Source organism: Gracilinanus agilis, chromosome 3 (assembly GCF_016433145.1).
Source record: "Gracilinanus agilis isolate LMUSP501 chromosome 3, AgileGrace, whole genome shotgun sequence".
Classification (NCBI taxonomy): Eukaryota; Metazoa; Chordata; class Mammalia; order Didelphimorphia; family Didelphidae; genus Gracilinanus; species Gracilinanus agilis.
The window spans coordinates 10163062-10186158 of record NC_058132.1 but is presented as its reverse complement, the minus strand read 5'-3'; the positions used below and the strand labels follow the sequence as shown (position 1 = coordinate 10186158).

Genomic DNA, 23097 nt, shown 5'->3' with positions numbered 1-23097 from the left:
GACACAGCATGGCAAATCAAAGTACTTTTTGCTTCACTATTTTCTCATGCTGAATTTAACTCCATAAATTTAAAGGTTCTCACACTTTAACCTTACTTTTGAAATATGTTGAAGGCCTGTTATCAAAATAATAATTAGATAACCTAAGTTCTTGGTAGCCTTGAAATGTTTAGATTAAAATGTAATCTATATGAAAATTGTACTTTGTATGCCAGCTTCTATGTAACCTTGAGTTCTACTCTGTTTAGAAAAAAATGTAGTTGATGTCAGCATCTGAGAACTTGAGAGAAAAGTATAAAAGTAAAGATATAACAGGAAATTCTCAGAACAGCTTCCACAACTCCACTGTGTCTCCAACTCCCTTTTTTCTTTCTCGGCAAAATCATCACACTTCCCAGGATATCTGGAGCTGCTGGTGGGCTTCTGGCAATTTGGAGCTTCTGAACATCCCAAGGTGCGCATTTCCTACCTGCTGTCGTGAATGACTATTATCTAGGACTATGTAATAGACACACATTCCATATGAAAATAGATTATTTAGCCTTTGGACATTATTCCTTGGTGGTATTCAATCTCACCCTGGCATGTGATGGCTAAACTTACCACATGACCAGCCTGCCATCTTACACAGAATCCTCACTTTAGTCATGAGCACATAGAAATGAGGACACTTTCTAGTCACTTTAGGTAGTTACACACTAATGTGTCAAGCCAATTGGAAGTGCCCTCAGGTTGTTTGGATTTCTTCACAAACCCACCAGCAAAGTTCGCAGAAATGAGTGGTGGTCCCTATGAGAATCTATTCCTTCAACACCTGGGTTAAACTTAACCTATTTTAAGTCAGCTTTTCAGAATTTCTCCTCTGAATGTTTTGAATCTTTTACCAAGTTTCACTTTGTAGGTGTCTAGGTACAGGACTTTTCATTCTACCATGAACTTAGGTTTTCATTTTGAAGTCCCTCCAATGAAAGTTTGACTCCCTTAATCTGGGCTGTTATACATATATCCGGAAAAAGGAGAACCAATTTTATTTCTGTGACTGTCAGTTACGACAACCCAAACAATAATCCTGTGGATTAGCAACCCCGGACAAGTTTTTATCTGTGTCGGTCCAGCTTTTTCCTCTCTTCCCTCAAGTTGCAATGGCACCTGTGGAGTAGCTCATCTGATCCTTACTGTGACCATACAAAAATCACACGGCAGGTTTGGTAAGAGTCGGCTTTATAAGACATTTAGTTACATGAGGGCATTGAAACGAGATCTACTTGGCAAAGTTCTAAGCCAACAGCAGCACATAGAAGTAGCTTTGTAGATGAATTTTTAGGTATTGATTCCAAAACTCAGCATTACACCAGTGATAGATTCTATAAGGAAATCACTCTTTTAATTTGAGGGATTGGCTCCTAATATAACAGTTACTATTATATACATCTAGTGCTCTGCAACAAGCTTCAGGATGAATTTCTGCTTCTATAGGTAGGAAATGAGAATCGTAAAAGTTACTAAATGATACTTTGCAAATAACACAACATACTCATATAAATGAGGATATTACAACTAGGTGGGACCCATCCTCATGAACCGCCACATGATTTAATAGTGGTGCCTTATTATAATTCATTCTTAAATGGATCCTAACCATTTTTTTTAAAAATTCTTATTCTTATAAACTGTTGTATTACTCTATCTAAATGTTAGCTTGCTCCTAAGCATGTTATAGATTGTTCTTCAGGCATGAACTCTTTCAACGATGCCCCTAATATCTTTAAGGCTAGTCAGCTACTTGCATTGTTTAATACTGGATCCACAACAGTGGAGATTGGGCAGAGTTTATGGCTCTGTTCAGACATGGAGCCCCACAGAGTGCAAAGCATCTGCAGGAAGTGAACTGGGACTCAGCACAAGTACTCCCGGGACTCTAGTGGCTGGGAGAGTTACCTGCCTCAAGGCTGTGGGTGGAACACCTCCGCTGGTGATTGGCACCCCTACAAAGGAGTCTTTCATCTCCAGCCCTTGGAATGGACTTTTCTGAGCTAGCTTGCAGCTACACTGCATGAACTTTTCCTTTTGCTCACACGCTGGCCATGTGGCTAACTTCAAGCATCCTTCAATCTATTGTGTTCCTGGACTCTAAAATCAGTAACTTTTCATTTCTGGAACATTAACTAGTCCCTGTTGTACTTTCTGTTATTGTAGTTACAGTGATGTTCTGTTGTTTCTTTACTGAATTGAGTTGTTCCCACTCACTTACATTACCGTTGTGCTGGTTTCTTTGGATCAGAGGAGGAATAATGTGAGAGAAAGATCCCCTGACCCCCTTGTATGAGGATTAGATTTTAATGTTTTCAGTAGTCTTGAGATAATCACAATTGTAATTCCCAGATAGTTAGCCCTCTAAGTCATGATTGTAGCAGGCTTTTGTGAATATTCTGGTATAAGTATTAAGGTTGGACATTAAAGAAATAACTGCTTTTGTAAAGCCTTAGTGCCAGCCTCACCCTTCAACATTGCTCTATCAGGCCCCCTAATGTGTGATCCATTCTACCTCAGGATGCCTGATTCTTTGAGGTACAAAAGGTCTCAGTGCTCGGGGTCCTCTGGACATGACTAGACATCCAGCTTTGTGGTAGGACCACACACACACACACACACACACACACACACACACGCACACACGCATACGAAACCTCCTTCTTTATGGCTTGGAAAATCATTTGCATACTTGTGCTTAGAAAAAACAGCCTAACACTAGCTCTCCACTGGATATAAGGAAAGGAGGAGCCCAGGGCCTGGCTGACAGGAAGAGGCTGATGCTTTGCACTAGATACAGAAAGAGGTTTCCAGCCAGGGGCTGGACTACCCCATTAAGGATGATGAACTTTTAAAACTAAACAAGGATGCCAAGGTTTGATTGACTACTAATCCTATCTAAACTGGGATCCTTAAGTACCTTAAATGTCTATTGTTCAGTTCAGTGATAGGCTGGGTAAGGTCAGGGGTGCTTCCCCCAAAGCAATTTCCTAAAGCAGTGATGGGCAAACTACAGCCTGCGGGCCAGATGCAGCCCCTTGAAATGTTCTATCCACCAGCAAGACATTATTCCTAATCTGACAGCTACAATGAGTAAGATACGATACAATGAAACTTAGAAAGAGTTGCTTTAGAAACAGACTGATAGATGAGCATTTCCTTTCCTTTTGCCCCCTCTTTAAAAAGTTTGTCCATCACTGTCCTAAAGGACTACGGGCAGCCTTGGGGTTTCCACAAAGAGTTCTGACAACTGTAAAGTATAAGAATCTCTTATCTAAGTCTGTATTTATTCTTAACTGGAATTTAAGAACTATCTCCTTTCCTCAATACAATGAGGAAAATTCTTAGGAAAGGGGGCCTCAGGTCCTAAAAATTAAAATCATTTCAGTTAAACTGATGTAATGTAATGTATAATATAATATAATGTAATGAGAGTTTGTGACGTTAACCAACTCCACACACCCATTTTTTATTTTTGGATTTGAGACTAAAATTGTGATGTTAATTGTTGCTAAAATATATAGGAATAGCTGCTTATATTTATGTGTGTTTAAGAAGTTACTATGTTTAAGTCCAATCTGATTTTGTTTACTTCCAAAGGATATATGATTCATATTGTGAACTAAAAGAAATGTTTGAGGTCAACTGGATGTGAAGATATGCAAAAGATATTAGGTATAGCATGTATGGGGATAGTGTAGTTGTTAATAAGATTGGTAACTTGGGCTCTTTGAGCCAATACAAATAGCAAGGATAATTGATACCTGAGGGGACTAAGAAATTTAAGCAATAATTGTTTTAGAGAAAAATTTTCAGTTAAATCTGTAGCAGATTAAAAGTTAAAGGGGCAAATATCCCTACTATAAACCTGTAGAATGAGAAAAGGCTTGTTTGGGGTCTTGGAGATGCTTAGAAATTGAAATTGGCACAAAGAAGAGCAGAACTTCTTTGAGCTGATGTAGAAAGAGCTGTACAGAAATGAGTGTCTGATGATTAAAACATCATTTAAGAGAAGGAAATGAGAAACATTTAGAAGAATGTGACTTGTTACAGGTGAGCGCCCTTAAAACAGTGTTGGAAAGACAGTTTCAGCCCCACAGGGGCTTTCCCACCTGTGGTGGTGTCTTCAGCTAGAGTTCCACCAACACAGCCTCCTCCAAAGGCAAGACAGGACTCTACAGAACCAATCTCTCTAGAAGCCAGGAAAGAAAGGCCAGCTACTCACCCACTCAAGACAAACTCCAAAGAAGACTCAAGGACAAGTCCCAAGGTGAAGTCCTCCAACACCAAGTCCAAAGGAGAAGATCCAGGAGCAGTTCTCTAAGAAGCAGTCCAAGAGCCAAGGTCGAAGATCCCTTGAAGAGGAAGTTCAGGGCTTTGTCCATGTCCCTTTCTCCACTTTACAAGAACCAATTACAGTCCTTCAATTTACCTAGCACTGCCCAGAGCAGGGCAGGGGCCTTTGGAGTTGGCGCCCACTTTAGCAAGTGACTTGTGAACTCTTACTTAGTGTTAAGTAGGGGTGTTTAAGTTTTAGATTGATTAATTTAAAAGTTGCTGATTGATAGACAAAGAAAGTTTGATTCATTCTTCACATAAGAAAAATTGATTAAAACTTTTTTTAATAACCAATCTTTGAATATATTTTTATTTCATTATTATGGTTTGTAAAGGTTATAATAATCATTCTTTTTTTTTCTTGAAATTTTCTGGAGGATTGCTGTAATAGATGATCAGTTTTCCCTATTGGAATATTTCATTTTAAATTTTCTTTATTATATTCCATTAATGGAATGAATTTTCAAAGGATACATGATTCATGTTGTCTCCTTCCCCTCTTCCAACACCCTCCCATAGTTGACAAACAATCCCATTGGGTTTTACATGCATTATCAGTCAATGCCTTTTTCCATATTGTTCATTTTTGCAAAAGAATAATCTTTTACAACCAAAAACCCAGATCACATACCCACATAAACAAGTGATAAATCATGATTTCTTCTGCATTTCCACTTCAATGGGTCTTTCTCTAGATACAGATAGCACCCTTTTCTTAAGTCTCTCAGAATTGTCCTGGATCATTACATTGCTGTTAGTAGCAAAGTCTGTTACCTTTGATTGTCCCATGATATTTCAGTTACTGTGTATAATGTTCTCCTGGATCTACTAATTTCACTCTACCTCAGTTCATGTTGGTATTTCCATTTCTTACAGAAATCAAGCAGTTCATCATTCCTTACAGCACAATAGTATTCCATCACCATCATTTCCCACAATTTGTTCACCCATTTCCCAATTGAGACATTCCCTCATTTTCCAATTTTTTGCCACCACAAAAACCACAGATATAAATATTTTTGTACAAACTGGTCCATTCCCATTTTTTTTCTCTCTTTGGGATAGATACCTAGCACTGGTATTACTGGATCAAAAGGCATGCATTCTTTTAAAACTTCAGGCATAATTCGAACACAATTCTTTGCTTTAAAGAGCCAATGTTTAAAGAGGGAAGATGTGAGAACAGCTAGGTGAATAAAAGGTCTATAAGGAATAGATGAAGTAGATAGAAAGGACTTTGAGAAGGGCAGACAATAGCAGTGAGAAACATGAGAGTGAGGACTAAGAAAAGCCACCTAGACTAAATCAGTCAAGAAGAACTGATTCAGTGTCTACTATGGCCTGGTAGTGGTGTAGGTACTACAGATGGAAATGCCAAAATAAAAGTCTCTGCCCTCAAGGATCTTCCATTCTATCAGAGAAAGCCACATGAACTCCTTTTGGGATGGTCATGCCCAAAAAAGCCCTACTCAGGTCTGTGTGCAGTTCAGATAGCAAAATGAGAGATCTTGGTGCTGCAGTGAGTAGCCTATTGAAGAAGACTTGAGAAGAGGTTTCTCTAGCTCCTGAAGTTGGAAAGCATGTACTGCCCAGTTGAAAGAAGGTTAGAGCCTGAACCTAAGAGGTTGGCAGCCCCACTGACAACAACTCATTCTCCCAGTTTCTCTATAGGGCTAGGATTATCACTCCTGGTCCAACCCGTGCTATACACTGTGTCCTAGCACTTTTGCTCTGGCAGCTACATACAAATTTCCAAAGCTTAGCAAATGTCCTTGAGGCAATAAGCTGCTGTTTCCCCGAAGGGGAAGGAAGAAAAAAGATGTTCAAACATTTTAATTTGGGTTTTCCCTTGGAGATTGAGATGCAGTGCAGAATCTAGGCAGAGATGCTCCCCAGAGCTCCTGCTTGGCACATGCTCCTTTACCAACTAGGGACCATCCTCCCTTGCATTTTTCCCAAGAATATAAATGACACCCAATTACTGTACTTTGCCTGGCAGGAGCTGGATGCCTGCTGAGTTGTTTGCTCATGTGAAGAACAGAAAAGTATTTGACTATCAGTCCAGAGAAGACACTTCTCTGATAAAGAACAATTTTGATTAGAAGAATGGTTGTGGGCATCTTGCTTGCTCAGCTTCAAAATTTGGGGCATTGCTCAGGATGGAGGTCACAACATTTCTTTTGTGATTTGTAGGCTATCAATAGGGATATTGATAAGGACTATGTAACAGACATATATTCTATATAAAAATAGATTGTTCTGCCTTTGGACATTATTCACTGGTGGTATTCAATCTCACCCTGGCATGTGGTGGCTAAACTCTACCAGGTGACCAGCCCACCATCTTACACAGTCATCACTTTAGTCTTAAGCACACAGAAATAAAGGGACACTTTAGTCACTTCATGAGGTTACAGATTAATATAAATCACAGTTGTGTTAAGTCAATCCAATGTCCCCTCAGGTTGCCTCATTTATGCCATATATAGGTTTCTTAATAGCCATAATTATGACAATTTCAAGTCAGTTTTCAGAATTTCTCTTCTGAATGTTTTGTTTCTTTTACCAAATTTCACTTTATAGGTTATTTTTTTTAATGTTTTTCACTTCAACAATTGATTCACATACCTAATAACTCAGCCATGTATTCCTGAGTGATCTGTGTGTGTTTGTCAACACTGTCCTCAGGGGGGATTGTATAATTGTCATATAATTCTAGATTTATAAAAATGTTCTTGTTTGAGAGTAGTTTTAGGATAAGAAATCTGCTACTTCCCTGAATCCAGAAAGTGAACTGTTTGAAAAAGTTGCCATGAAGATGCCTGCAGAAACCACACACTGCACCAAAAGATCCAGAATGAAATTTGGGATTTAGTGAAATTGAAGGGGGTGGGTGGGGTGTTTAATGCATTTGTCTTGAATGTAAATTCTTATGCCAAATGGGATTGCCCTCAATTGGCTTTTTGTTAATGCTCCTAGCAATCATTTGTTTTGTTCTCTTTCTCTTTTATTTCCCTCTAATCCCCAAGTTATTGTAATTTCCCCTTAGAAAGTGCAATATTGTATGTACCTCTAGTTAAAGATCTTTAGAGATATGTTAGTTATGTGTACTGATTCCATGGGGATACTAGGCAGTTAATGGAGATTTCTACATGGTTGTTTCCCATGTGAATCATAGGAGGGGTTGAGTAATTAATTTCTGAACCCTAAAACTCAAATTCCCTGCATCCCACTTTCCTTCTCACCTTATGGGATGATGTAGAAAGGATATAAATTTTTTTAGCCCCACCTCTCACTCTTTTTTGGTTATTGGAGGCTGCTGGAGCAGGCTTTTTGAGCTGGCAAGTAGAACTTATTCACCTAGTCTTAATTTTGTTAGATAATTAGATTTTTATACTTCTATTTCTTTTTTATTACTTCTACACTTCAAGTGATTATTAACAAACTTTATATAACTAATACTTGGAGTTGTTGGACATTAATTTTAAATCTTACACACCTCAAACAAGATACAGAACATTACAAAATATAAAATGTATAATTTTGATTATATTAAATTAAAGTCTGTATCAGTTCTCAAGTCTTTCCAGGTTTTTCTGAGCTTCTCCTTCTCCTCAATAATGATAAAATAATAGGATTCCATTATAACCAGATACCACCATTTGCTCATCTATTTCTCAAATCATACTCCTTCTTTACTTCCAATTTTTTTGTCATTACAAAAAGAGCACCTTTAAGTGTTTTGTATTTCTAATACATATAGGTCCTTTCCCTACTTGTTTTTTAATGCCCTTTAAACATATAACCAAATTGATCTTTCTAGAATGCTGAATTAGTTCACAACTCCAAAAGTTCATTCCTTTTTCCATCTTCCCACATCTCCTAGAACTTTTGTCAATTTCCTTTTCTGTCATAAAGCCAATCTAATATATGTTGGCTGATTCCTCAGACTTGTTATCACTTGCATTTCTCCAAATGATATCAATCACCCTCATCCTAAAGAAAACACATACACTTTAGCACATCCATTCTCAAGATCTATTTATCATCTCCAGATAATCTGATGAAGACAGCTTAGTTGATAAGAAGTAAGAACACTGAAGACCTTTTAGCTCATACTTCTAGCTCTGTCTCCAGGAGTATGGAGTTTATTTTATATATTGCAAGACACATTTCACATAAAAGAACCCCCTCCCCCCAAAACCTCGCAGATGTGCAAAAGCTACAAATTGTCATATCAAAAACACAAAAGGTCTCACTGGCTTCAGAATAGAACAAGGCCAAGGATTAATTTTGACTGGGTTCTTATCAGAAAGCCAAGTCGGGGAATATTTTCTCAGGGTTGAAATGCCCCTGCTAAGGTTTTGGCCTTGGCTGCACCAGGCAGCTGCATTCCTGGCCAAAGGGTAAGAGTGTTAACTTCTTAAATTCAGGTTTGCTATAGGAACTTAAAGCTTTTCAATAAGGCCACAATAATTTTCACCAAGAAATCACAAGGATAATAAAAGGGGTTTGTAAGGCTGAAAAAGGGGTTTTATGGGTTCAATATATTAAAGATGGTTGCCAGAGGATTGAACTATTATCAATCCTCAATTAAGAATAATCTCAAATCAAAATTGACTTTTATGGAAGTTTATTTACATGAGAGAAGAGAGAAAGAAAATAAGAATCTATGATAATTAATTGAGGTAGATCTTAACCCTCAGCCGAGGGTTAAAGGGCCTGAAGCTCTGAGGTGAATGGAGCAAACTTCATTCACAGAGTCTATAAAAGGAAGTTTTTTAATAGAAGTTCAGGAAGATTCAGTCTTTAAACTCACCATGTGGAACAGTCTCTGTCAGCAAGACCAGAGCTCTGTGTGAAAGCCTTTCCACATTGTTTACATTCATAAGGTTTATGTCCAGTGTGGATCCTCTGATGTGTAGCAAGACCCAACTTCTGCATGAAAGCCTTTCCACACTGTGTACATTCATAAGGTTTCTCTCCGGAGTGGGTTCTCTGATGAGAATCAAGATGGCTCTTCCGTTTGAAAGCCTTTCCACATTGTTTCCATACATAAGGTTTCTCTCCAGAGTGGATTCTCTGCTGTACAGCAAGAGAGCCCCTCTCTGTGAAAGCCTTTCTACATTGTATACATTCATAAGGTTTCTCTCCAGAGTGTGTTCTCTGATGCTTAGCAAGAAAGCCCCTCTCTCTGAAAGACTTTCCACATTGCGTACATTTATGAGATTTCTCTCCAGAGTGGGTTCTCTGATGCTTAGCAAGAGAGACCCTCTCTGTGAAAACCTTTCCACACTGTGTACATTCATGAGGTTTCTCTCCACAGTGGATTCTCTGATGCTTAGCAAGAAAGCCCCTCTCTTTGAAACCCTTTCCACATTGTTTACATTCATAAGGTTTCTCTCTAGTGTGGATCCTCTGATGTGCAACAAGATTCACCCCATATATGAATGCCTTTCCACATTGTGTACATTCATAAAGTTTCTGTCCAGAGTGTATTCTCTGATGTAAAACAAGATGGTTACTCTGTATAAAAGCCTTTCCACATTGTTTACATTCATAAAATTTCTCTCCAGTGTGGATTCTCTGATGCTCAGCAATTCTTCCCCTCCTTGTGAAAGCCTTTCCACAATGTTTACATTTAAAAGGTTTCTCTACAATGTGGATTCTCTGATGCTCAGCAAGCTTCCAACTCCATTTGAAAGCCTTTCCACATTGTTTACACTCATAATGTTTCTCTCCAGTGTGGATTCTCTGATGCTCAGCAAGTTTTCCCCTCCATGTGAAACCTTTTCCACATTTTCTATATTTAAAAGACAACTGACCTAGAAAACAGATTTAGGAGAGACAATTTAGGAATCACTGGTCTACCTGAAAGCCTGGGAAAAAATAGAAGCCTTGGCATCATCTCCAAGTATTAATTTTAAAAACTTTATTAATAAATGCTTGAAGTGGAAAGAATGAAAAAGAAATAGAAGTATAAAAACCTAATTATCTAACAAAAGTCAACCCATATGAGTAAATTCCGGCTTTCAAAAAAGCCCACATCTACAACTGCCTGTGATCAGAAGAGAGAGCAAGAGGCGGGACTACACGAAATTTATATCCTGCCTACATCAGCATGTACCAGGAGAAGGAGAGCGGGGTTCTGGGGATTGTAGTTCTGTTGTTCAGATTCCAATTACACAGGTGCACAGGGTGGATTGAGGGAGGCTGCAAGGAGATGTTGCTGGATAATGAGGCTGGGGAGAAGCTGTAGGGGGAGTGGAGGAGACATTCTCTCCTCTGGGTGAGAGCAAAGACCCACTATGACTGCTGGTCCTGACAGAGCCTCCCCACCTGACCATGGAACTTCCCCATTTATTACTTTTCTCTGGTCCTTTCCAGGGATGGAGAGACATCGCCCTCCCCCATCACATACATTTATACCCAGGCACACATGTTGCACATGCATAGGAGTTTCCACACTCCCAAGCTTAGTTACCCACAACTCATCCCCCGGGTCTTCTCACACCCCCCCCAGGAGTTGGGGAGCAGAAAGTCTCTGCCAGAGCAGGGAGCCCTGGCTACACCCTTTACTTTGACTCCCTCCCCTCCCCCTCTCAAGGAGGAAAGTACCAAAGAACACACATTAAGGTTGGCCAGAAGCTGAGCCTGGCCTCAGCAGATTCCCAGCATGCCCTGGGACAGCACAGGGGGAGATGCCAGATTGAGTAAAGTCAGGTTACAGGTATTCAGGTACAGGGAAATGGAGTCTTCCACAATGGGAGTGCCAAGGCTTGGATGAGGTCAACACAGGCATTCTGGGAAATGTAGTACTACTTCCTGGTCCCCTGGGTTTTGAGCCCTGGTGGGGGAGGGGCCTGAATTGAATCAAGCTGAATAAAATTTAAATAAAATGAATATTAATAAAATTGAACAAAATTAAATTAAGCCAACTCAATTCAGTGCAATAGTAATCAACCTAATCTACGAATTCAGTGCTTCATTATTACATTTTTTTTTCTCAATATTACTAATTATTATTATTCAGATTTATTGTTGGTGCTATTGCTTTGCATTGGTTTCTTATTTAGCCCAACTCTAGTAGAGTAACTTTCTACAATAAAACTTAAAAGAAATTCTGTCTCAATTTTTTTGGTTCTGTTTTAGGTTACTTTCATTGTTTAAATTGCCCATTCAGCAATAGTCAGAACAGCTCCTTACTGAAAACAGACGTGTATCACAGCTAATGAGCTCCTCAGCAATAACAGCTAGAGAAGAAGCCTCACTCAGATAGGGGGAAAAGGGTGAAAATTTTTCATAGACCAATCAGGACAGAAAGGCTAGAACATTTTCTTCTAAATTCTGAGTCAAAAGTCTAGATACTATGGGAAAATATTGCAACAAATCAGAGGAAATAAGGAAGAGTCCTCCAGGTTCACCCCTGAATAAACTATTGAATTCTTGGCATGATCCTAATTTTCCTAAGGAACATAGTATGTCAAAGGAAGCAAAGAAATTGAAGTCTAGACACAAGAGTCCTTTAGCTGGCCTAGGTATGGTTCTTTTGATATTAAAGTTTTGAAAGCCCTGGAACTGACCATTGGCTATAAGAATTCTAAAGACTATGACTGTTGGCAATTGTGAACAAGAATGGTTGAAAATTCAACAGAACTCACTGAGAATAAGTTGGCCCACTGAAAACCATGTCAAACTGCCCTCATTGCCTTCTAGCCAGAAGGTTCCTTCCCTAGACTCATGTCAGGATTTGACTCCTTCTGTCCCTCCCCCTATCAGACCCCACTCACCTTCCACTCCTCCCATCTCCTTTCCTCCCAACCCACCTCTGTACCCTACCTTACCCATCTGTCCCTCAATCCAACTACTTTCACCTCATAGTTTCTCCCTTTCTGGTCCCCCAGCCCACCCATCTACCCAACCATCCTTCTCCTCCTCCTCTCCACCAATCCTCTGCCCTTTCCCTGAATAGCCCCAAACATCCAAGGTCATGTGGCTATGAATTGCAGGAAGAGAAATCAGGAAAATAGAAATAGAAGCTTGAGTAATAATAATAAAATACTAGGTCCTATAACAGGATCAGTGATTGTAGTAGAGCAAATCATAACCCACACCAAAACATCCAATATGGGGTTTGTTCTCATTGTGCTCAGTGAGGCATTCCCCCTCAGTGTGTGGGTCTCCAGAGGTGTGGCCAGAGGAATCTAGAGGAATGATGTTACTTGGGAGAGGAAGGGACCTCAAAGACTGCAAAAACTACAAACAGAACTACAAAACTGTTTTCATACAAATAAAACTAGATCTAAACAACTGGATAAACATTCATTGTTCTTGGGCAGGATAAATATAATAAAAATGACAATACTACCTGAACTAATTTACTTATGCAGTATTATAGCTATCAAACTACCAAAATTTTTTTTTCATAGAATTAGAAAATAATATAATAAAGTTCATCTGGAACAACAAAGGATCAAGACTATCAAAGAAATGTGAAGGATGGGAACCTAGTAGTACCAGATCTTAAGCCATAATCATCAAAACAATAAATTACTGGCCAAAAGACAGAAGGGAGAATCAATGGAATAGAATTGGAGTAAATGGCCCCAGCAACAGAGTGTATGATAAAACTCAAGGTTGGGAAGCTTTTGGGACAAGAACCCACTATTTGACAAAAACTGCTGGGAAAATTAAAAAATAGTATGAGAGAGATTAGGTTTAAATCAACATCTCACACTCTATACCAAAATAAATTCAGAATAGATAAATGATTTAAATATAAAGAAGGAAATCATAAGTAAATTATGGAACAAAGAATAGTATACCTCTCAGATCCATGGAAAATGAAATAATTTAAGACCAAGTAAGAAATATACAATGTTACAAAATGTAAAATGAATAATTTTTTTAAGCCTTTACTTTCCACCTTAGAATCAATACTGTATATTGGTGCTAAGGCAGAAGAGTAGTAAGGGCTAGGCAATGGGAGTTAAGTGACTTGCCCAGAGTCACACAGCTGGGAAGTGTCTGAGGGCAGATCTGAGCCCAGGACCCATCTCTGGGCCTGGCTCTCAGTACACTGAGCCACCCAGTTGTCCCGAAAATGAATAATTTTAATTACATTAAAAAGTTTTTGTACAAACAAAACAAATCCAACCAAAATTAGAAGGAAGTAACAAATTGAGAAAAAATCTGTATAACAAAAATCTCTGACAAAGGTATAATTTCTCAGATTTATAAGGGGCTAAATTAATTGTACAAAACATCAAGCCATTACCCAATTGATAAATGGGCAAGGGACAGGAAAAGGCAGTTTTTAGATAATCAAAACTCTCAATAAACACATAAAAAAGTGTTCTAAATCTCTCACAGTTATGAAATAAAAATTCTTCCTAGATGGATGGGAGATAATAACCTCTCCAGGCTAGTAAAGCACAAAGCCTTTGGGCTTTAGAAACAGTTTAATTTTATAATAGGAGTTAAGGGAAAAATGATAGGTGGGTTCCTCAAACTATAGATCAAATCTTCACCTAACCTCTTTCACCTTATGGTGAATTATTTCTTTTTTTCGAGAATCCACTGGAGTTACTCTAAACTCCTTATCTCTGACTAAGACCCATAAAAACCCAGCATTTGTCTGCTAACCTAACTAGTATGGATCATCAAAAAAGGATAAAGAGGAAGAACTCTCAGATGTATTTGAGCCCTTAACTAAAGCCTGGGGCTGTTTCTGAGTATTCCCAGAATCCCAGATGACCAAACTCTGGGGTTTACCTTGACCAAGTGAATTTCTGTCAGATGGATCTTGGGCAAATGGCCTCTGTACTTCAGAGAAAAAGCTGGTCTCCTGCAATGGTAAATTCTCCAACCCAGGAATTACTAAACTTTCCACAAGATAAGGATTTCAAAAGAATACCAGAGGAAAAAAGCTCCTCCTTAACAGTTCAGTAAAAGCTAGATCCAGAGGGGCAGTTACTTCCTGGAAAACTCCCAAGATTCTTTTCTCCTTGTCAGAATCTTCTCCCAGGTTTTGTATCTAAATTCTCCTCTTTTCCTCTTGAAGATATTACACTTTTCCCTGTATCCCTTATCACTTAACCTTAAATTTGGCCTTCTCAGTATCTGACAAAATCTGTAGATTTTGTTTTCTATTGTTATTTACTGGGCTATTATAATTTTGGAAATTTTGGTACTTTCTTTGGATGTGCATTATTGTTTACTATATATTTATATATTATGTATTACAATATACAAACATGAATTTATGTAAATATATATTATAGAAAATTTTATATTCATAAGTGTGTATAAATATGAACATGTTGATAAATAAATATTTATATTATGTAAATAAATATAAAAATATATAAAACTGTATTACTGTTTTGTAAAACTGTTGTTTTCTGAAAATCATTTGTAATCACTCAGTGGATCATGCCCAAATTTAAAAACAGAAATGGATCTCATTTTTGAGTGAGAAACATTTGTATTTCTTTTCTTGGCTGACAAAGTGTGTCATTGATTGTAAGCTATATATTTTTGATTTTTAAAACATTTTTATTATTGTTTTTCTTCTTGCATATGCAATACAATGTTTGAATTTTATTTTTCTCTCATTTTTTGGATTTGAAGCACATGTTACCAGTACTAAAAAGTTTTTGTTTTTTTTATTTTGCACTAGGGTACATTTAAAATATGTCCATTTGCTTAGCATATAAATGCATACTCCAAAAGCTTTAGACTATAGAAATAATGTCATTGTTTGCTTAAAAAGAGTTCATGGAACTTTGCTTAATGATTCTGATTCCAGGAAAAGGGGATACAAAAATAGCCACTTCATAGTGCCAAAGAAGCACAAAACTAACTTGCATAGTGCCAATAGAGCAAAAGGTCAAAAAGACCAACCAATCCCACTGGTATTGATAACATTTTGAGCCAAGACAAGGGGAACTGAACTTGTTTGGGGTTTGAGGTTGTGGCTGTTTTGACTTATGTCAGAGGCAGGTCTTCCTCTGAGCCACATTCTATCCAAGCACTTCACTTTGGATATCACCCAGGCTCCTATAATCTAGTCTCTTTTCTGTCTTTCATCCTGTGGTAAACTTTCTGTAATCCTGGCTACTGATTGGGTAAGTGTATAATTACATAAATAACTTTAATTGGGCCCTGATTCATGGACTTGTAATAGTTTTATTTTTCCTTTACTTAAATTTTTAGACATAAGACTTTGATATTCTATATTTCATCCAGAAATTATTTTTTCTTTTTTATTTGGATTTTTTGATGTTTTTGATTTCTTTTTCCAATTGATTCATATACCTCATAACTCAGCCATGTATCCCTGAGTTAGTCACCATCCTCCTGAGGTGGGGGTTGAAGGGGTTGGGGTATGTATTATTATCTTATAATGCTAAGTTTAAATTCTTTTGAGAGCAATTTTAGGATAAGATACTTGCTACCTCCCTGAATCCAGAAAGTGAACTGTTTGGAGAAGGCACCATGGAGATCTCTGTAGAAACCTTCACTGCATAAAAAGATGCAGAATAAACTTGAGGATATAGTAAACTTGAACTGTGGGTGGTGTGATAATTAAATTAAGTCTACACTGCCCATCTTTAGATTTAATCACCAATGGTGAGAGCATCTTCCAATTCTGGGAGGTCCTAACCCAAGTGTGCTAGAGTGAGTAATGAATCAGAATCAATGGACTGCCCCCTATGCTTTCTATGAGAAAGTGTCTATTGTGATTGGACACGAAGGCTAAGGGAAGGCACTGGAAGTGAGATATATGTGGCACTTCCAAGGAGGAAGAGAGAGTGAGTGAAGCTGCGGCTGTTTTGGTGAAGGGGACCTGAGGGAGCTTTGCTGGTGCCAGATCGAGACTATTCCATGTGGTGAGTTTAAAGCCTGAATCTTCCTGAACTTCTATTAAGAAACTTCCTTTTATAGACTCAGAGAATGAAGTTTGCTCCATTAACCTCTGTGCCTCAGGTCCTTTAACCCTCTGCTGAGGTTAAGATCTACCTGGACTAGTAAGTGAGACAGATTCTTATTTTCTTCCTCTCTCTCTTCTTTCATGTAAATAAACTTCCACAAAAGTCAATTTTGATTTGAGATTATTCTTAATTGAGGATTGATAATAGTTCAATCCTCTGGGGACCACCTTTAATATACGGAACCCATGAAACCCCCTTTTCACCCTTACAGTGGCTGAATACATTTATTTTGATGTATACTCTTATGCTGAAGGGGACTGCCCCCTAATTGGTTTTTTGTCAATGTGCCTAGCAATCATTGGTTTTGTTCTCTTTTCTTTTTATACCCAAATTATTGTAATTTAAAAGTTGGTCATGTTTACAAGATCCATTGGAGACTAGTGTCTCCAAGGAGACTAGTGTCTTCTAAGCATCTTGGAAGGGGCAGCTGGGTAGCTCAGTGGATTGAGACCAGGCCTAGAGACGGGAGGTCCTAGGTTCAAATCCAGCCTCAGACACTTCCCAGCTGTGTGACCCTGGGCAAGTCACTTGACCCCCATTGCCTACCCTTACCACTCTTCCACCTATGAGTCAATGCACAGAAGTTAAGGGTTTTAAAAAAAATAAATAAAAAAAATAAGGATCTTGGGGGGGAGGGGTGGAATGTGTAATTGGGAATTTTGTACCTTTGGACTATATTACCCAGTGGCCCACTGACTTCCTGTCATTATGTGCTGATGTAGACAGGAGATAAATTCTGTGGATTTCCCAGTCTAGCACTCTTTCCTTACTATGAGGTTGGCTATGAATGTGGGACCTTTAAACAGGTAGATTAGCTTGAGCACGTGTTTGTATTTTATTACCTTTTTATTCCTTTACTTCTATTGATTATTAATGAATGTTATAAAAATATAATATTTGAAGTTATGATTATATTAATTTAAATTTTTACATTGAGATTTTGCAATTACTTTTTGAACCCGAAAACTTCAATTCCCAGTACCCAGTTTCCTTCTCACATTACATGCTGATATAGGGAGGATATAAATTTTATGAAGCCCTGCACCTCTCTCTCTTTTTCTGTAATTGGAATCTGCTGAAGTAGGCTTTTAGAGCTGAAAAGGAGAACTTAAGTCAACAGATCATTTAAATTTTGTTAGCTAATTAGATGTTTATAATTCTATTTCCTTTTTATTCCTTCTACTGCAAGTGATTGTTAATAAAAGTCATAAAATTAATACTTTGAGTTGTTGGACATTAATTTAAATCTTACATACCTCAAACAAAAGATATGGAACATTATAAAATGTAAAATGTAAAATTTTTATTATATTAAATTACGAAGTCTGCATAAATTCTCAAATCTTTCCAGGTTTTTCTCAGCTCCTCCTCCTCATTAATAATAAATTAATAGGATTCCATTATATTCATATGCCACGATTTGCTCAGCCATTTCCCAAATGCTGTTTGCTCTTAATTCTTGAATTTTTTAATCATCCCCAAAAGAGCACCTTTAAGTTTTTTGTGTTTTGAATACATACAGGTCCTTTTCCTTTTTCTTTTTGATTGCCCGTTGGACATATTTCCAAATGAATTATTTCACAACTCAAAAAGTTTCATTGCTTTTTCAATTTTCCCACATCTCTTTGAACTTTTGTCACTTTCCTTTTCTGCCATAATAGCCAATGCAACCGATGTGGGCTGGTCCTTCAGAATTGCTATCATTTGCATTTCTCAAAATGATAGTGATCACCCATCTACTGGGGAAAACACATAAACTTGAGCACATCTACTAGGTTCTTTTTTCCACTATGAATTCCATGATATGATCTCTGGCTGAAAGCCTTCCTGCAGGAAATGCATCTGGAAACTAGTTTATTCAAAAAATATTTTCTTCTACTGAAAAAGCTTTGGACTGTCCATTTCAATGTCTTTCTTCATTCATGACAAGAATAAGATTTTTATCCAAAAGGAATTCCCCCTTGGCAATAAGAGATTATTGCTGCCTGAAGGTTTTACCATGCTGATCATATTCCTAAAGTTTCTCTATACTGTGGATCCTTTCTGTAAAAGCTAAAAGTGGCAAGTATAAGCTCAGCCTCATTCATGAGGTTTCTCTCCAGTGGGGATTTTCTGATATGAAGAGAAGGACTATCAGAATTTATTACATTCATAATGTTTCTCTCAAGAGTGGATTCTCTGATGCTTAGCAAGATTGCCACTCTCTGTGAAAGCCTTTCCACATTGCATACATTCATAAGGTTTCTCTCCAGAGTGGATTCTCTGATGCTTAGTAAGTGAGTCTTTCCATGTGAAAGCCTTTCCACACTGTGTACATTCATAAGGTTTCTCTCCAGAGTGGATTCTCTCATGTAGAGCAACAGAGTTCCTCGCTGTGAAAGCCTTTCCACATTGTTTACATTCATAAAGTTTCTCTCCAGAGTGGACTCTCTGATGTGAAGAAAGATTGCTACTCGATGTGAAAGCCTTTCCACATTGTTTACATTCATAAGGTTTGTCTCCAGTATGGATTCTCTGATGTGTAGTGAGAGAGCCGCTCTCTGTGAAAGCTTTTCCACACTGATTACATTCATAAGGTTTCTCTCCAGAGTGGATTCTCTGATGCTTAACAAGGGAATGCTTCATGGTGAAAGTCTTTCCACACTGTGTACATGCAAAACGTTTCTCTCCAGAGTGGATTCTCTGATGTACAGCAAGATTGCACCACGTAGTGAAAGCCTTTCCACATTGTTTACATTCATAAGGTTTCTCTCCAGTGTGGAGTCTCTGATGTACAGAAAGACGGCTCTTGTCTGTGAAAGCCTTTCCACATTGCTTACATTCATAAGGTTTCTCTCCAGAGTGGATTCTCTGATGCTTAACAAGAGAGTCCCTCNCATTCATAAGGTTTCTCTCCAGAGTGGATTCTCTGATGCTTAACAAGAGAGTCCCTCACGGTGAAAGCCTTTCCACACTGTGTACATTCATAAGGTTTTTCTCCAGAGTGGATTCTCTGATGTACAGCAAGAGAACTACTCTGTCTGAAAGCCTTTCCACATTGTTTACATTCATAAGATTTCTCTCCAGAGTGGATTTTCTGATGTTCAGTAAGATGGCTCCTCCGTTTGAAAGTCTTTCCACATTGTTTACATTCATAAGGTTTCTCCCCAGTGTGGAGTCTCTGATGTACAGAAAGAGAACTACTCTGTCTGAAAGCCTTTCCACATTGGTTACATTCATAAGGTTTCACCTCAGAGTGGATTCTCTGATGTGAAACAAGTCTGTCCCTTGATATGAAAGCCTTTCCACATTGTGTACATTCATATGGTTTCTCTCCAGTGTGGATCCTCTGATGATTATGAAGATTGACTTTCTGTGTGAAAGCCTTTCCACATTGCTTACATTCATGAGGCTTCTCTCCAGAGTGGATTCTTTGATGTGTAGCAAGAGAACTACTCTGTCTGAAAGCCTTTCCACACTGTGTACATTCATAAGGTTTCTCTCCAGTGTGGATTCTCTGATGAAAAGCAAGGTTACTCAGTTTGAAAGTCTTTCCACATTGTTTACATTCATAAGGTTTCTCTCCAGTGTGGATTCTCTGATGTGAAGCAAGATGGTCCCTCCTTCTGAAAGCCTTTCCACACTGTTTACATTCATAAGGTTTCTCTCCAGTGTGAATTCTCTGATGTATATTAAGATTCCCCCTCGATTTGAAAGACTTTCCACACTGTTTACATTGATAAGGTCTCTCTTCAGAGTGGACTATTTGATATGAACCACGCTCAGAGTTCTGACTGAAAGGTCTCACCCCTTCATTATTCACAGAAAGTATCTCTACATGTTTACTCTTTGGATGTCTTGTGAAGTCTACACTCGAGCCAAAGGCAATTCTCCCTCGGTTACCTTGATACATCGGCTTTTCAGGAGGTTTCTCATGTGATTGATCAAATTCTACTTTTTCAGGTAAGCATTTAATGTATTCACTATCTTGACAATAGTCATTTCCTGAAGTCGATTTCATGTACTGATTTAAGAATGAATGTTGGCTGAATTTCTCTGCAATTTCACTAAATTTTCTGTCATTCTTTGCAGTTTTATTTACCTTGAGTTTAGAGTCACATATTTCTCTTAAAATGAAGTCACAGGGATCCTTATTCATGCCTCTTGGAGGGCTAGATCTTTCCATAAAAAGGCTCAGCATTGTAGACATCTCCTTCACTTCAAAATTAGTCTCTGCCTCTGAAGAAAATAAATAATGATATAAACACAGATGGAAAGGGGACACACACACAATATAAATTCTTTCCTCTGATAGCAGTAAGAAAATGGATTTTCATAACATTTCCCCAGGACAAAATGAGTTTTCAAACTTAAACAAGCACAACCAGACTTTGGATACACCATATGGTCATAAATGCAAGATTAAACATTTTAGAAATACTTTCACAATACAATAACAATGAAACCTCACAACAGATCTGTGACACAGAAAGGACCAAGATTCTCATCATATTTCACAACTCATGTTATAAGTAAACAATGGAGAAGTGAACTGACCTACTTCCTTGCAAGTAGACTACAAATCAAACCCTGAGCCTAAGCATGCTTTCTTCATGGTATTGAATCTTTGTTCATTGCCCTTTCTGTCTTTCCTTTAAAAGTCACTTTTGAATAATCTTAGAGTTTTGTCAATCTCAGGTAATGCTCCAGATATTCCATTCCCATCATTTTGGATACACTCTCACATGGACTGCAAGGTTTGGAATATGATATTCAAAAATGCAAGAGAATTGAATCTATAAGGAAGGATCTCCTACTCATCAAAACTATATACTTCCAGGGGAAATATGCGCATTCAGCCAAATAGAAGACTTACCATATATTTATAAAAGACAAGAAGTAAATGGAAAATTTGAACTTGAAATACAAAAACCAAGAGAAACATGAAAAGGTAAATAAGAGAGGAGAGAAAATTTTTTTCTGATTTTTTTTCTTCAAGGGCTTCAATAAGGTCAAATTGTTTATATTTCTATAGGGGAAAATGTTATTTGTAACTCTTAAAAGTTGTATTCAGGGGGTAGCTGGATAGCTCAGTGGATTGAGAGCCAGGCCTAGAGACGGGAGGTCCTAGGTTCAAATCTGGCCTCAGACACTTCCCAGCTGTATGACCCTGGGCAAGTCACTTGACCCCCATTGCCTACCCTTACCACTCTTCTGCCTTGGAGCTAATATACAATATTGACTCCAAGACGGAAGGTAAGGGTTTAAAAAAAAAAAGTTGTATTCACTATTATAGTATTTAGAAGAATTATTCAAAGGTAGAGATTGTAATGGGTAAAAGGGGTTTTGAATGGTAAATATTTAAAGGTTTGGTCGCCGGGGAATTTAATAATTATCAATCCCCAATTAAAGAATAACATCAAGTTAAAATGCCTTTTATGGAAAATTTATTTACAAATGAGAAGAGGAAGAAGAAATAAGGAAATAAGAGAGAGGATAAGATAGGATAAGTAATGTAACACAGTAGGTAATTTGCTCAGACCCCCCTAGTTTAATCCAGTTAGATCTAATTAACTCTCAACCCAGGGAAATTCAGTCTTAGAAGGCCAGAGGCCCGAAGGGCCTGTAGGTGAATGAAGCAAAAGCTTCAGTCACAGAGTTCTCTTTGATTATTTATTTTTAATATGTTCCCATAGTTACATGTTTCATGTTTTTTCCCTCTCCCCAATGCCCCCTAACCCCCCTTAGCCGATGCACAATTCCACTGGATTTTAGTTAAAATCACTATCTGGGATAAAATGGATGCCACCTTGACTGACAGGGCTGGCAGTTCAGAATTTGGAGTGTTCCCAGGTGCCATAAGCCAGGATCAAAAATCAGTTGGCCCCACCCTATAAATACCCACAAGGAACAACAGTTGGGAGCTCAAAGCTCAGAGCTGAGATTTCAGCAGGCTTCTCTTGGAGCAAGAACTGGGACAGAGGGAGGTGAAAGGTAGAAAAAGGTAAGCCTGAAACCTGTAACCTGTACCTGACTGAGAGAGAGCTAGTGATCAATCAGCACCATTGATAGTAGAGCCAAGAGATTATATAGATCATCTATCAACATCCTTCCCTAATCTCTGGCTTAGGTCAGGTCAGAGTTAGTGAGATGGTGAAGACCTCCAGCTTCTACCAGCCTAGCAATCTCCAGACTTGATCAACAATTAATTTAGTAGACAAACAAATAGCATTAGGGTTCCCAGATCCTCAAATCTATTATGTTGTTTTCCTTTCCCCATTAATAGCTTTAATATAGTATAGTGATTTACCAACAAGTACCTTTCCTGAGTGGTTATTCTACCAAAGCCTTTGGGAAAGGGAGAATCAATATGCAGTCAGATATTGTTTCAAATAGCCAATCAATAGCCTTATCAAAAACTAATCCAACTTCAGGTTGGGGCCTAGTGAGGTTAGCCATCTATCTAACCTCTCAAGGGTCCCAACCTGGGCAAATATTAGAAGGAAGCAAATGACAGGCTTAATCAAGCCTGTCAGGGAGGAGAGGCATAGATTACATCCATAGCTATTGTGAGAGGAGTGTGTGTTTCCTTCCTCACCAACTATAGCCAGTTTAGGCCTTGGGTACCTGATCCCTCTGTTATTCATCCTATCTGTGAGAACTACATACTATCCATCCTCTAAGATCTTTAGGAAGGTCTATAGACAGATATATAAAGATATTATTAGGACTATCATTTCTTTTTAACATTTTA

At 38.1% G+C, this 23097-nt stretch overlaps 1 protein-coding gene across 1 annotated transcript in view; it reads right to left on the bottom strand.

Moving 5' to 3' along the window:
- Positions 1-19836, bottom strand: part of LOC123240726 (zinc finger protein 850-like) — a gene marked incomplete at both ends in the record, with an annotated part of 90614 nt that extends 70778 nt beyond the window's left edge. The window contains 2 exons of the mRNA XM_044668444.1: positions 18655-18998; positions 19645-19836. Coding sequence (XP_044524379.1) covers positions 18655-18998; positions 19645-19836 — 536 coding nt within the window. The remainder of the gene's footprint in view (positions 1-18654; positions 18999-19644) is intronic.
- Positions 19837-23097: the final 3261 nt, after the last annotated feature.